This window comes from Bison bison, unplaced genomic scaffold (assembly GCF_000754665.1).
Source record: "Bison bison bison isolate TAMUID 2011002044 unplaced genomic scaffold, Bison_UMD1.0 scf7180017864142, whole genome shotgun sequence".
Taxonomy (NCBI): Eukaryota; Metazoa; Chordata; class Mammalia; order Artiodactyla; family Bovidae; genus Bison; species Bison bison.
In genome coordinates, this window is record NW_011494714.1 from 1,248,998 (window position 1) to 1,263,505 (window position 14,508).

The 14,508-nt window shown below is 36.5% G+C and overlaps 1 protein-coding gene across 11 annotated transcripts in view; it reads left to right on the plus strand.

Annotated features, from left to right (window-relative positions):
- The window catches only part of HERC1 (HECT and RLD domain containing E3 ubiquitin protein ligase family member 1), a 213,318-nt gene that overhangs the window by 117,023 nt on the left and 81,787 nt on the right, over positions 1-14,508 (plus strand). For 8 of the 11 annotated variants that reach the window (XM_010840215.1, XM_010840216.1, XM_010840213.1 and 5 more), the window contains 8 exons: positions 958-1,226; positions 2,912-3,127; positions 5,859-5,979; positions 6,219-6,456; positions 6,609-6,793; positions 10,073-10,228; positions 12,187-12,293; positions 12,829-12,960. In XM_010840215.1, coding sequence (XP_010838517.1) covers positions 958-1,226; positions 2,912-3,127; positions 5,859-5,979; positions 6,219-6,456; positions 6,609-6,793; positions 10,073-10,228; positions 12,187-12,293; positions 12,829-12,960 — 1,424 coding nt within the window. The remainder of the gene's footprint in view (positions 1-957; positions 1,227-2,911; positions 3,128-5,858; positions 5,980-6,218; positions 6,457-6,608; positions 6,794-10,072; positions 10,229-12,186; positions 12,294-12,828; positions 12,961-14,508) is intronic. The other 3 variants (XM_010840221.1, XM_010840225.1, XM_010840222.1) reach the window with 1 other exon arrangement.

The window sequence follows — 14,508 nt, forward strand, 5'->3', positions numbered from 1 at the left end:
AGCCATGCATGGACCAATGATGAGAGTATATCATGAGCCAGAGTATAATTAATCTAACTCATGTACCTGAGATCAGTTAAACCAAAAAAGACAAAGCTTGTAAGAATTTAGACATTGTTATATTTATTTAAAGCCCCAGCTGGCACATGACTTGGACAATGTTGTGATCACACATAATAACATTTTTGCTGTCTAATGTAAAGATTTTAAGCTATAAAATGCCCTTTGGCAAAACTAATGGTATTAGCCACTATTGTTATACCATTTGGCAATTTTATGTAGATATAATTTTATAGTAAATCTTATATATTCTTATCTGTGAAACTTTGCTTCTTCTATATAAAGGAGTTTCACAGCCTGCAATAAATATACATATAACACAGTGAAAATGTTTCTTACATTAATGAAACCCAAAGGTGATGATGTCTCCTTTTTGTTTAAGTTTACTTGCCCTTCTATGTTCATTTTTTTGGTAATATTTCATTGCAGATATGTAGACACTTTGCACAATCTTAATTCACTCTTTGCAATGATAATGTTAAATCAGATGAAGTTCTATTGCTAGTTGATCTTAGCAGCAGTGTCCTAAATGCCTAGTTCTGTTGTGTTCATAAATGATGGTCTGGTTTAATACTGCAGAGCCTTTTAAGCTAAGCATTTTGAGAACAGCTTCTGCCTTTCTTTTTCTTGTGGCAGCGTGTTGCTAAAGCGCTTACAGAGACACTGGTACATTAAACAGGGCTTTCCCTTTCTTTTCTTACATTGCTCTAGTTTTTGTTTGTTTATTGTTTTTTAGCAAAGCATTTTGCTCAGATTCACTTAATGCATGCATGTATTCAAACATGAGTATCCATTCCTCACCAGTTGGTATGATAGCAGCACTCAGCCCTCATCTAGTTTCAGAATGTATGTTCTACTTGGTCATCACTGATGCATGTTTGTTCTGTTTGTATATAGGTCCTATGCACAGTCAATTGGAATCTCTGAGTGACTCATGGACTCGCCTGAAACATAACAGAGACTGGTTGTGCAGTTCCTCTTATTCCTTTGAGTCTGATTTTGATCTTACCAAGTCTTTGGGAGTTCACACTTTGATTGAAAATGTTGTAAGCTTTGTGAGTGGAGATGTGGGGAATGCCCCAGGTTTTAAAGAGCCAGAGGAAAGTATGTCTACAAGTCCCCAGGCCTCCATCATTGCAATGGAGCAGCAACAGTTAAGGGCAGAAGTAAGTTTTTGATGTTTACTCCTTGTGAGGGACTATGAACCACTGAATGTACAATTAATAGGAAAATTTTTTCCTTTTCTTCTACTTCTTGCCTCCCTCTTTCTTTCACCTGAGCTTTTTGATGTTGCTATCTTAACTGGAGCAACTTGATATTTTCTTTGCAGTGAACAGTAGTGTAATTTTAATTGCTGTCTTTTAGAACAAGATACTCTAATCACTAAGTGTTTCCTTGTCTCCTAGAAACTATAATAAGATTGGTGGGTGACTATACAGATCTGCTCTTAGAGTCTCCATTTTTGACACATTTGTCTGTTTAAAAAGGGCTAGATTAGAACATCATGGTAATAATGATGAATGCTGAAGTTAATGAACAAAGCCTCTTAAGTATCTCCCTCAAAATATTTATTAATGATTGTGATTTTAACATGTCCTCAAATTCTTTGATACTCTTCCTGCCAGGAGGTTGAGCTTAATTTTCCTCCTCTTAAGAGTAAGCTGGACTTAGTGACTTAGAGCTACCAGAGTATGAAAATGGCGGGGAAAAGTAATTTTACTTTGCAGAAACCTGGCAGACATCACCTTAACCAACTGATCAAGATTAATATCACCATAATTAATAGGTTACGCTAATACCATGCACGGTGATAATAATATGATAAGAAGGAGACTTTGTAATATTCTTCCCCCAAATCCATATCTGTAGTCCAAACATTAGAAAACATCAGGCAAACCGAGATTGAGGGACATACTATAAAATACAGGAACAGCCCTTTGTAAGCGTCAGGGTCATGGAAAACAAAGACAGAAACTGTCACAGACTAAAGGAGACAAGACAACTAAATGCAGTGTAATATCCTGGATTGGATCGTGGAACATAAAAGGGGCATTATGGGGAAACTGGTGAAATCCAAATAAATTCTGTGGTTTGGTTAATAGTGTTGTACCAATGTTAATTTGTTTTTGATAAATATACCATAATTATGTAAGATATTAACAGTAGGAGAAACTTGGTGAAAGTATATAGGAACTCTTCTATAGATACAAAATTATTTCTAAATAAAAAGTTTATTAAAAAAAAAAAAAGGAATAGGCCAGTTGACTGCTGTGGTGGATATTTGTCCTCCTAGGGAAGATAGAGCCTAAAGTTCAAGAGAACCACATTGAGACCTTCTGGGAATATTTCTTCTAATTCTTGAACTAAAGAGTATTCATTCTATATAACAGTATTATAAGAAAAGAAAGCAGTATCCTTACTACCTGACACTTTTGAAACCTTCACATGTATCTCCTCATGAGCATCACAGTAGTTCTGTGAGTAGATTAAAGTACTAATAGCCTCATTTTATACATGAAGAAACTGAGACTCAGGAGATTAAGTGAGTTTTCCAAGACTGCATAGTAATTGGACTATTCTGGCCTTTAAACTAGGTCTCCTGCATCCAGATTTACTACTTTTTCCACTGTACTGTGTAACTTCTTTCATACTGAAGTATGCTGCAGAGACCTTAGAGATATTTTAATTTTTAAAGTCATAATAGCAAAATATTTATGTCAATAGAACAGATTCCTAAGAAATACCAAAATTTTCTGTACACTAAGAAATATATTATCTATGACATAGAGAGTTATTTGTGTCTCAGTTCAGTGAAGAATTCTAAAATATGTTTATTTTACCTTTTCACAAGCTCCGTTTAGAGGCACTTCATCAGATACTTGTTCTGTTGTCTGGAATGGAAGAAAAAGGTAGCATCTCTCTGACAGGAAGCAGATTGAGCTCAGGTTTCCAGTCATCCACTCTGCTCACATCTGTGAGGCTGCAGTTTCTAGCAGGGTGTTTCGGTTTAGGCACTGTTGGACATGCAGGAGCCAAAGGAGAGAGTGGCCGATTGCATCACTATCAGGTGGGTGACAAAGCTGTCCTGTGAGGATGACACCTTAGCTGTATTTTTACACCACCAGTTTAATAATGCTAAACTTTTTGGTGTTTAGAAATGAGATTTAAAAATATAAAGACCTAAATGACTTAATGATATCATTGGTTTCATTTCTTGAGTAATAGTAGTGTAGCTGCAGTTAGATAAACCAATAGGTAAGCTATGGTACTGTTATACTTTTACATTCTTTGCTGGCTCAGTTTTATTATGCCTTAGCCAAATTGCATAGAGGTAGATTTAAGTTGGAACAGGGTTGGTATTTGGGAGGATGGGTTTCAAAAATTTACATTTTAGACTTGATCAATTTTTCTTAGTTTCTCTGGTTGTTTGAACTGTTTTTTTAAGTGTTCTCTTCATGTCTTCCATGTTTAGAGAGGAGAAATGCTTTGTGAGAAAGGAGAAAGATTATATAGAATCAAGAATTTTCAAGCATTGAAAAATAAGTTTTAACTTTTATACACTGAAATATATGAAATGATTAAAAACCACCATAGGGCTCTAGTATAGACTAGGGATAAAATGCTGTTACTTTCAAAAGTAGGAAGTGTTTATTTAGTTCTTTGGTCCACTTTTTGATTGGGTCTTTTATTTTTCTGGAATTGAGCTGCTTGTATATTTTTGAGATTAATTCTTTGTTGCTTTGTTTGCTATTATTTTCTCCCATTCTGAAGGCTGTCTTTTCACCTTGCTTATAGTTTCCTTTGTTGTGCAGAAGCTTTTAATTTTAATTAGGTCCCATTGGTTTATTTTTGCTTTTATTTCTAGTATTCTGGGAGGTGGGTCATAGAGGATCCTGCTGTGATTTATGTCAGAGAGTATTTGGCCCATGTTTTCCTCTAGGAGTTTAATAGTTTCTGGTCTTACGTTTAGATCTTTAATCCATTTTGAGTTTATTTTTGTGTATGGTGTTAGAAAGTGTTCTAGTTCCATTCTTTTACAAGTGGTTGACCGGTTTTCCCAGCACCACTTGTTAAAGAGATTGTCTTTTCTCCATTGTATATTCTTGCCTCCTTTGTCAAAGATAAGGTGTCCATAGGTGTGTGGATTTATCTCTGGGCTTTCTATTTTGTTCCATTGATCTATATTTCTATCTTTGTGCCAGTACCATACTGTCTTGATGACTGTGGCTTTGTAGTAGAGCTTGAAGTCAGGCAGGTTGATTCCTCCGTTTCCATTCTTCTTTCTCAAGATTGCTTTAGCTATTCGAGGTTTTTTGTATTTCCATACAAATTGTGAAATTATTTGTTCTAGTTCTCTGAAAAATACTGTTGGTAGCTTGATAGGGATTGCATTGAATCTATAGATTGCTTTGGGTAGTATACTCATTTTCACTATATTGATTCTTCCGATCCATGAACATGGTATATTCTTCCGTGTATTATTGTCCGCTTTGATTTCTTTCACCAGTGTTTTATAGTTTTCTATATATAGGTCTTTTGTTTCTTTAGGTAGATATCTTCCTGAGTATTTTATTCTTTTCATTGCAATGGGGAATGGAATTGTGTCCTTAATTTCTCTTTCTGTTTTCTCATTGTTAGTGTATAGGAATACAAGGGATTTCTGTGTGTTAATTTTATATCCTGCAACTTTACTATATTCATTGATTAGCTCTAGTAATTTTCTGGTGGAGTCTTTAGGGTTTTCTATGTAGAGGATCATGTCATCTGCAAAGACATACAGATGGCTAACAAACACGTGAAAAGATGCTCAACATCACTCATTATCAGAGAAATGCAAATCAGAACCACAATGAGGTACCATCTCATGCCAGTCAGAATGGCTTCTACCCAAAAGTCTACAAATAATAAATGCTGGAGAGGGTGTGGAGAAAAGGGAACCCTCTTACACTGTTGGTGGGAATGCAAACTAGTACAGCCACTATGGAGAACAGTGTGGAGATTCCTTAAAACCTGGAAATAGAACTGCCTTATGACCCAGCAATCCCACTGCTGGGCATACACACTGAGGAAACCAGAATTGAAAGAGACACTTGTACCCCAGTGTTCATCGCAGCACTATTTATGTGTGTGTGTATATATATATATATATACACACATACACATATAGCCAGGACATAGAAGCAACCTAGATGTCCATCAGCAAACAAATGGATAAGAAAGCTGTGGTACATATACACAATGGAATATTACTCAGCCATTAAAAAGAATACATTTGAATCAGTTCTAATGAGGTGGATGAAACTGGAGCCTATTATGCAGAGTGAAGTAAGCCAGAAAGAAAAACACCAGTACAGTATACTAACGCATATATATGGAATTTAGAAAGAAGGTAACGATAACCCTGTATGCGAGACAGCAAAAGAGACACAGATGTATTGAACAGTCTTTTGGACTCTGTGGAAGAGGGTGAGGGTGGGATGATATGGGAGAATGGCATTGAAACATGTAAAATATCATACGTGAAACGAATCACCAGTCCAGGTTCGATGCACAATACAGGGTGCTTGGGGCTGACGCACTGGGAGGACCCAGTGGGATGGGATGGGGAGGGAGGTAGGAGGGGGTTCAGGATGGGGAACACATGTACACTCATTGCAGATTGAAGTCAATGTATGACAAAACCAATACAATATTGTAAAGTAAAATAAATAAATTAATTAAAATAAATAAAAATAAACAACAAAGTAGGAAGTGTTATTGTTGTTAATAGAAAAGGTAAATCTTTATGTGTAATTTAGGATGGGATCAGAGCAGCTAAGAGAAATATTCAGATTGAAATCCAGGTGGCTGTGCATAAGATTTATCAACAGTTATCTGCTACCTTGGAGAGAGCCCTGCAAGCCAACAAGCACCACATTGGTGAGTAACTAAGCATGCAAATATAAGATGCAAGTTGCATTTTTGCCTGGGGTTGTAGTAGGTAGCTAATGTTCTGTGTTTAATAACATCAGTACGTCAGCTTATCTATAAAGAATAAATACTTGAAAGTGTAATAGTGTTCCATACTACCATTTATGTTTTGGAATATGACTTATTTTAGTAAAGGCTTTGTTAACTTCAAAGAAGATTCTCAATTGTCTTTCTCTCTTTTTTTCTAGAAGCCCAACAGCGTCTCCTTTTGGTTACAGTTTTTGCCCTGAGTGTTCACTATCAGCCAGTAGATGTTTCTTTGGCAATTTCCACTGGTCTGCTAAATGTATTGTCACAGTTATGTGGCACAGACACCATGCTAGGACAGCCTCTTCAGTTGTTGCCAAAAACAGGTGTTTCCCAGCTTAGCACAGCTTTAAAAGTGGCTAGTACAAGGCTGCTCCAGATTTTAGCCATCACTACAGGGTGAGTATTGTAGACGTCTTGATAGAACTTTGTGGGGGTTGGTCTTTCACATTTTAGTTAATTTCCTTTTACCCCTAATCTTCTTTATGTATATAAGTATGTTTACCCTTCTGTATAATTACCATTTATTTTTTTCCCATTATTTCACATAGGACCTATGCTGATAAACTGAGCCCCAAGGTAGTTCAGTCTTTGTTGGATCTACTTTGTAGTCAGTTGAAGAATTTGTTGTCCCAGGCTGGTGTATTGCTTATGGCCTCTTTTGGAGAAGGAGAAGAGGATGAAGAAGGAAAAAAAATTGACTCTAGTGGAGAAACTGAGAAGAGAGATTTCAGAGGTATAAACGTTTTTTTCTGTCATTATTTATAAGCATTTATTGATTCCACATTGTGTGAATATCTTTAGAATGTATATTTCTTTCTGTTGTGAGGCATGAAAGGATTTTTGTTTATTTAGACACCCCATTTCTCTCCTAATTCGTACGATGTAGATGTACATCTGGTTGAACTTCCTCTCTTTACAGTCAGTTAACCCTGATGTAGTAACTATACCAGCCATAGTCTAGATTCAGGCTCTCTATTGTATCTAGAACCTAAAGGTTCTCAGTGACTAATTTCCCCAGATTATGTTTTTGTAGCATTTAATCCTGACAGCTCATCTCTTGAGTTGCAGTCTTGGTTTAAGTGTTCCTCCAGGATCAAGGTTTTTAATATTTTGGAATTGGGTTAGAATTAGGGGAGCTGAACTTCTTGCTAGACTGTTCTGTTCTCTAGTCACTGAAAAAATTCATTATACTTAGCTGTAATAAATTTTGGTTGCTGTTATATGATCATCTGCTTATAGCTTTAAAAAACTATTAATCAACATTGTGGGAATTCCCTCATGATTCAGTGGTTAGGACTCGGTTTTTACTGCTGAGAATGTGGGTTCAAGCCCTGGTCAGGGAACTAAGATCCCACAGGTTGCACAGCACAGCCAAAAAAAAAAACCCACAAAAAATATAGTGAACATTGTCTTTCAGTAGAATGTAAACCCTTAACAGGAGAACTACTGCATATGTCAGTTATATAATTAAGGAATAAAGGTCTAAAACTGATCATTTGTTGAAAAAATTTTGTGCAACTACCAATGTCTTATTACCATAATAAGCTCTGGGAGCTGTTAAATCCTTTCTGGACCAGATAGACAGATAGATAGATAAAACAAGGTAATAGACCCAGTCTTTCAAGACCATTATGAGGATTAAATAATTTAATACTTGTAAAGGACTTAGAGAAGTATCTGGCACATAAGAGCTTGATGAATGTTAATATTGAAATAGTATAGTAAATAATATTTAAATATATAAGGTATTATTTAAATAATATTAATACTGTATAGGTAGGTGGGTGGATAAAGGAACATGCTGGGGATACAAAAATCACAAAACATTATCTCTGCCCTGTAGGACTTTCTAGGATAATGAGGAAGGCAGACATTTAAACAAATAATTACAGTGTAACACAATAAGCTTAGGAGAAATAGCTAAATCTCTTAGGTCAGAATCTAGAAGGATGTATATACGAGTCTCATTGAGGGCTAACTTTTGGTTTCAGAGGCTGAATCTGTGACAAGTTACTTCTTTTATAAAGAGCATGTTGCATATACAGAGTGTGGGGAGACTCACAAGGCATGATAACATAAAACAGGCTTTTAATGCCACCTCCCTTTTTCCTGAGATCCAACTGGGGATACAGGGTTGTTAAGATAATAGTTTCTTACCACTCTCTGTTGAGCACTGCACATATGGACAGCATGGAAGAAACAGAAGAGTTACTTCTCAGCATCCTACCATATCCAGTAAAGGAACTGTGATGAATCTTAGCAGGTGTAATAACACACTGAGTCCACATCCAGTCCTCTCAGGTTGTACCTTTTCTGTTTATGGGCATGGCTGGGAGTGAGATTGATTCTAGTCAGCAGTGCCCAGGCATTCAGATAGGTAGACCAGGTATTAATAACTCCATATACTCTCTATAATACTTAACTAAAAGTAAGGTGTACTCTTCATTTCAAACATAATACTGATACTGGAAACAAACTATATCATCAAGCTGTATCAACCAGCTTTATGGTTAAGGTCTCTAGGCTTTAATTACTTTAATTAATCAGTGTCTTATTAAAAAAATACTTGCTGGGAGTGAGAGTGGGGTTGGATGGAGGCTTCCTAAAAGAGATTTCCCCAGGGGTCTCTACCAAGAGAGAAAGCTTCATGGAGGAGGTAACTTTTGAACTGGATTTTGAAGAAATGCATAGGAACCAGGTTAGAGTGAGATGTAGGTACCCAGGGCAGGCTAATAATTTTATATTCTTCAAATTAATACTATTAAAAAGGTTTGCATATTAGCAAAGACTGAAGAAGTAAAGATTAGAGTACTGTGAGAAGGAAATGTAGAAAAGGAACTCTTAGCTTTTTCTCTAATTGTTCCTGACAGGTTAGTTCTATCATAAACCTACACACCCATCAGCAAAACAAAAGCCCTCCAGTTAACAAGATATCCATGAAGATATTATAGATTACTGACTAGTCAGACCTGGTCTTTGGCTGGGAGTTGGTCTCCCCTCCATCACAAGTGACTTATCTGTGTATTTCTTAATTTGATATGCCAGGATCTCCCTGAAAGAAATGGCCTGTTTTCAAATTGTTATAGTTCTCCATGTTTTAATGCATGTTACAGACTGACATTCTGGGAATCTGCCCCACTGGCAAACTTCTCTGCCCTGGCTCCGAGTGGGTCATACCTCCAAGGTGTTGGATGATATGAGATCATGGTGTATTAGGGGAACAGCAGAAAGTTCTTTGGCTTCAAAATGCACAGGGTTGTTGTTGTTTAGTTGCTAAGTCGTGTCCAACTATTTTCAACTCCATGGACTGTAGCATACTGGGCTTCCCTGTTCTTTACTATCTCCCACAGTTTGCTCAGACTTATGTCCATTGAGTTGGTGATGCTATCTAACCATCTCATCCTCTGCCACCCTCTTCTCCTCCTGCCCTAAGTTTTTCCCAGCGTCAGGGTCTTTTCCAATGAATCATTCTTTAGCGTCAGTCCTGGAGGGGATGACGAGAGGTATTGAGGCTCTTGGGAAAATTGGGATGATTGTTTAGACCAGGTTGGTGGAAAGATTTCTTATATGTAGAGTTCAGGCAAACCATACCCAGGCCTAGAAATTCTTTTCTTGTAGAATATAAAAACAGTTAAGTCTTTTTTAGAGATGTAATTCTTAATTTGATTGGGCCAGAGGAAGGGGAAAATGGTGAGTGGATCATGGACTTTTTGAAAATGTGATTACAGTCGTCAGGTCTTTACTAGTCTAATGCACACACAGACATGGTTTTGTTTTGGTTTTTAAGAATATGTTTCAGTTCAGAACATTTATTTATTTTTGTCCATGCAGCATGACTTGTAGGATATTAGTTCCCTGACCAGGAATTGAACCCAGGCCCTAGGCAGCTAATTGACAGCCTAGGTTGTGAATTAAGTGGTACTTAACTGCATTCTCAGTGTAAGTTATTTGATAAAAAACTGTTTCCTGTTTGCTTTTGGTTATAATGTAAACCTGTCTGTTCACTCTTTAGCTGCTCTTAGGAAACAGCACGCAGCTGAACTGCATCTGGGGGATTTCCTAGTTTTTCTTCGCAGAGTTGTATCTTCAAAAGCAATTCAATCAAAAATGGCTTCCCCAAAGTGGACAGAGGTGCTTTTAAATATAGCATCTCAGAAATGTTCTTCAGGTATGTGACCTTTGTCTTATTTTGGAGTATTTTGCATATCACATGTGTTTTATTCAGATAATGCCAGACTTTAACAACATCATATACTTGACCTTGATTTTAAGACTTTTCTTTCCTGTTTTGTGAGTACTTATTTGATTGAAAGAAAAGTAATTTCAGGAGTAAAAATGGAAAGGCATCAAATCAATAATAGAAGATAGCACTGGAGACGATCATAGATTTAATATTGGAAACGTCTCTAGTTGTTCAGATTACAATAATAAGTGGAGAATATTCAGTTTAATGTGATAATTAAGCACAGATTTTGAAATTGTTGGATTATCAGAATGCAGATCTGAATTTGTCTGTTCTTTCTCATCATGATATGATTTCTGTTGCCTTGATTTAACTTCTAGTTGTGTGCTGTCTATGAGAGTTCTGTAAAACAAGCGTTATTCTTGCTTCTTAGCCTAAAACTCTGGTCTGCTTACATAGATTACTGTCAGTCTTTTCCTAATCTGTTTGCTTTTTGTTTTTAAAATAAATGTACATAAAATAGAATTTACCATTTTAACCACTTAAGTGTACAATTCAGTGACATTGATTACATTCACAGAGTTGCTCAACCATCACTGCTGTCCATTTCTAGAACTTTTTCATCATCCCTAGTCTTTCTTAAGTGTGCTGAAACATAACATAGTCTTCTATGATACATGTTATTTTATATGTGTACATTTTTAATATAGTTTATTAGTGTTTCTTTTTACTTTTCTGTATGTATTCAATTTTTTAAAAGTTCAGATTCTATATGTTTTAAGGTTGATATATAAACAAAAAGAATACAGGCAGCTTATTATTAACATAATAGCTGCAGTTATTAACTGCAAAAATACAGTAAAACGGAGTCATACTAAATGTTAATGTTCTTGCAACAGAATTATCCCATTGTGGTAGCAAATTCTGGCAAGAAATTGATTTGTTGTTAAAAGTGTTTAAAGAATTTCCAAAATTGATCAACTGTGCTGCAAATAAAACAGCATTTTATTTAAAAGAGGCCTTACCTTTGTCTTATTTTCTTAAAAGCTCTGCCATTCATAAGTTACTATTATTGGCAGATCAGTAGTTCAAGTCAAGGTTCTTCCTGTAACTATGCTTCTTAGCCTTATATATAGTAAGTTTATACTCATTTTTATGTTTTTCTTTACTAGTATAACTTACAGTAGCTTTTTTCCCCCTCCTTTAATAAAATAAGGCTTATGATAATATTGAGTAAGTTCTTAGAGCATGAAGAAGAATCAGATATTAATTTATTTCTACTAGTTGTTTGTATTGGGTTGGCCAAAAGAGTTCTTTCGGATTTTTCTGTAAGACAGTGCAAAAAACCCAGAAGAGCTTTTTGGCTAACCCAGTAATAGTAATGGATAGAAAAAAGAGCATCAGTATCCTGCCTCTGTCTTTGTTTCTTTTAGAAAAATACAAACTGCTTTCTCTCCATTAACCCTGTAGGTCCGTCAGGGAATAGATGCAGTCAGGAGCAATTAAAGGGTACGATAAGCCTGAGCTTTAGAGGTTAACAGATGTGTCATTTAAAATTCTACTTCTGTCTCTACTGAGCTATGTGGCTTTGCTCAAGTTACTTCTCTGAGCCTCTGTTTCCTCATCAGTAAAATAAGGATATAATGTAGGGTTTATGAGGATCAACAGAGTTATTAATGTATATGAAATGCATAGCATGGTACTTGGCACAGGTGTTTATTATAGTACTGTTCCCTTATATATACATAAAAACTGAAACACGAACATGAATATTCATATACATTGATGGATATGGGATGAATCCAGAATTCTTGTGATAATGTCCTGAAGTAAAGTCTGTTCCATCCTAAAGACTTAACACCCTCAAGGATTTTTTTCAAGTTTATTTAAACTTTGAATTTAAGTCACATTTATAATAAGACAATGTTCTTTCCCCCCTCCAGGAATTCCTCTAGTTGGTAACTTAAGAACGAGGCTCCTTGCACTTCATGTCCTTGAGGCTGTGCTGCCAGCTTGTGAATCTGGTGTAGAAGATGATCAGATGGCCCAGGTTTCTATTTTTTAAATTATTAGAAGACATTCTTTAACATCTGCAACATGATTCACCCAAATTTGAAACTTACAGTCTCTTCAGTTGCAAATGTGTCATTTATTCAGTAGCATCTACAACTTCCACTTCTGAGATTGTTTTTTAAATTTTTTCATCTCCAAGCAAAGAGAAAGAGAAATTAAATTAGTTATGAGATGTGAGAAGTGGTGGTATAGTGAATATTTTCAAGGTCAGAATGAAAGGAAAATTTATAGAATTTCTTTCTACGTGTGGGCATCTAGAGAGAGAAAGATGTGAAGCTGTATGGCCTCATCAGAGGTCCATATAGCGAGGCAACAGGGCAGTTGAACCCACTCTGTAGTGGGTTAGTGATCTTTCTAAAAAATGACATTTTAGCTTGCATCTACACAAAGTAGCTGTCAGACATTGGTATAATTAAATCTCACAGGTGACTTAATCTTATGATTTATCTTTTCTAAAAACAGTTTAAATAATCCTTTACAGATTTTATCATTGTTTTTCCTTCAATACATAGGTTGTGGAACGCCTGTTTTCCCTCCTGTCAGATTGTATGTGGGAGACACCCATTGCTCAGGCCAAACATGCTATTCAGATAAAGGAAAAAGAACAAGAAATAAAATTACAGGTACCTGATTCTTCCAAAAAGGTATTTTTAGACAGCACAAGTGAATATCTTGCCACCTGTCTCTGGATCCTTTCTCCTTTGAGGGACATTTTTCTATCAGTTATTCAGTCTCCTCTCTGCACACACTCTCCCTCTCCACTGGAGGAGTTTCCTTCTCCTCAGTTTGTAAACATCTCTTATTCCCACTCTCCTAAATAGCATTTTTTTTATCAATGAATCCTTTCTATATATTCTTTTGTGCATCATTGCCAAGCCTCCGGGAAGAGTAATCTTGTACATGTTTAAATCACTTCCTTACTTCTCATTTCTTTAGCCCAATCGTTTCTTTTCCATCAAAGCACTGAAATAATGACAGAGGTGTTGTTGGTAATAGTGTATGGCTTTTTGCTCACAACTTACTTGACCTCTGTAAACTCTAGCCTTCCATTGTTTTCAAACCATCACTTTCTCTAGATTCTCTCTGCCAATCCTTGATTCCCTCTGGAGGCATCTCTTCTTTGGTGTGACTTTCTCCTTGCCTCCATCCCAGATTCCGGTGTTCCTCAGAGTTCTGTGTTTAGCTTTTCTAGAAGTCTCAGTCATAATCATGACCATTTTCACTACATTCATTGCCTTCCAGACTTGAATGATAGATAGCCCAGGTGTCTTTCCTTCAAACCTTTCTTCTTTTCCTCCTATCCCATTTTTATTGGTGGCACTAACATTTAACTAGCTTTTCAAGCCTGAATTCCTGGGAATTCTAGACTTTGCTAATATCCCCATCCGTGTGGTCCCTAGACCTCATTGATTTCACCTCCTAAATCGTTTTTGCTTGAATCCATCTATCTAGCTATTTTAGTGTTTCTACTAGTTTTCATGATTCCATGCTTTTTCTGGTTTTCCTTCTATCCCAGTACAATGGCCTTTTCTTCTCATCCTTTTTCATTTGTACTTCCCCTTCTATTTTAGGGCTTCCCTGGTGGCTCAGAACAGGGAAAGCCTGGTCTGAGGTAGATTCCCATTGAGACAGATTCAGGTAAAGATCTGCCTGCAATGTAGAAGACCCGCGTTCAATCCCTGGGTTGGGAAGATCTCCTGGAGAATGGAATGGCAACCCACTCCAATGTTCTTTCCTGGAGAATTCCATGGACAGAGGAGCCTGGCGGGCTGCAGCGCATGGGTTGGCAAAGAGTTGGGACATGACTGAGTGACTGCCACTTTGACTTTCACTTCTATTTAATCTAACTGCTGAAATCTCCCAAGGTTTGGTCCTAAGACCCCTTATTTTCTTCAGCTGTTACTTCCATTTCATTTCCTCTAGCATCAAACCTTATTCAGACCCATTTGCCATTGGTCATCAAATCTTTAGTCCCATTTTTGACATTTTTTTCTGAATTCCAGACTTATATACCCATCTTCTACTTGCCTTGCCACTTGAATGATAGTCTAATAGGCATCTCATACTTAGCAGCATCCTTAGTTCTGTTAATAGTCTGTTCCCCAGGCTTTCCCATATTTCCTAGTAAGTGACTCAACCAAAAAACCAAGCAGTCATCCTTGATTCCTCTCTTATCACACACACCCCATTTT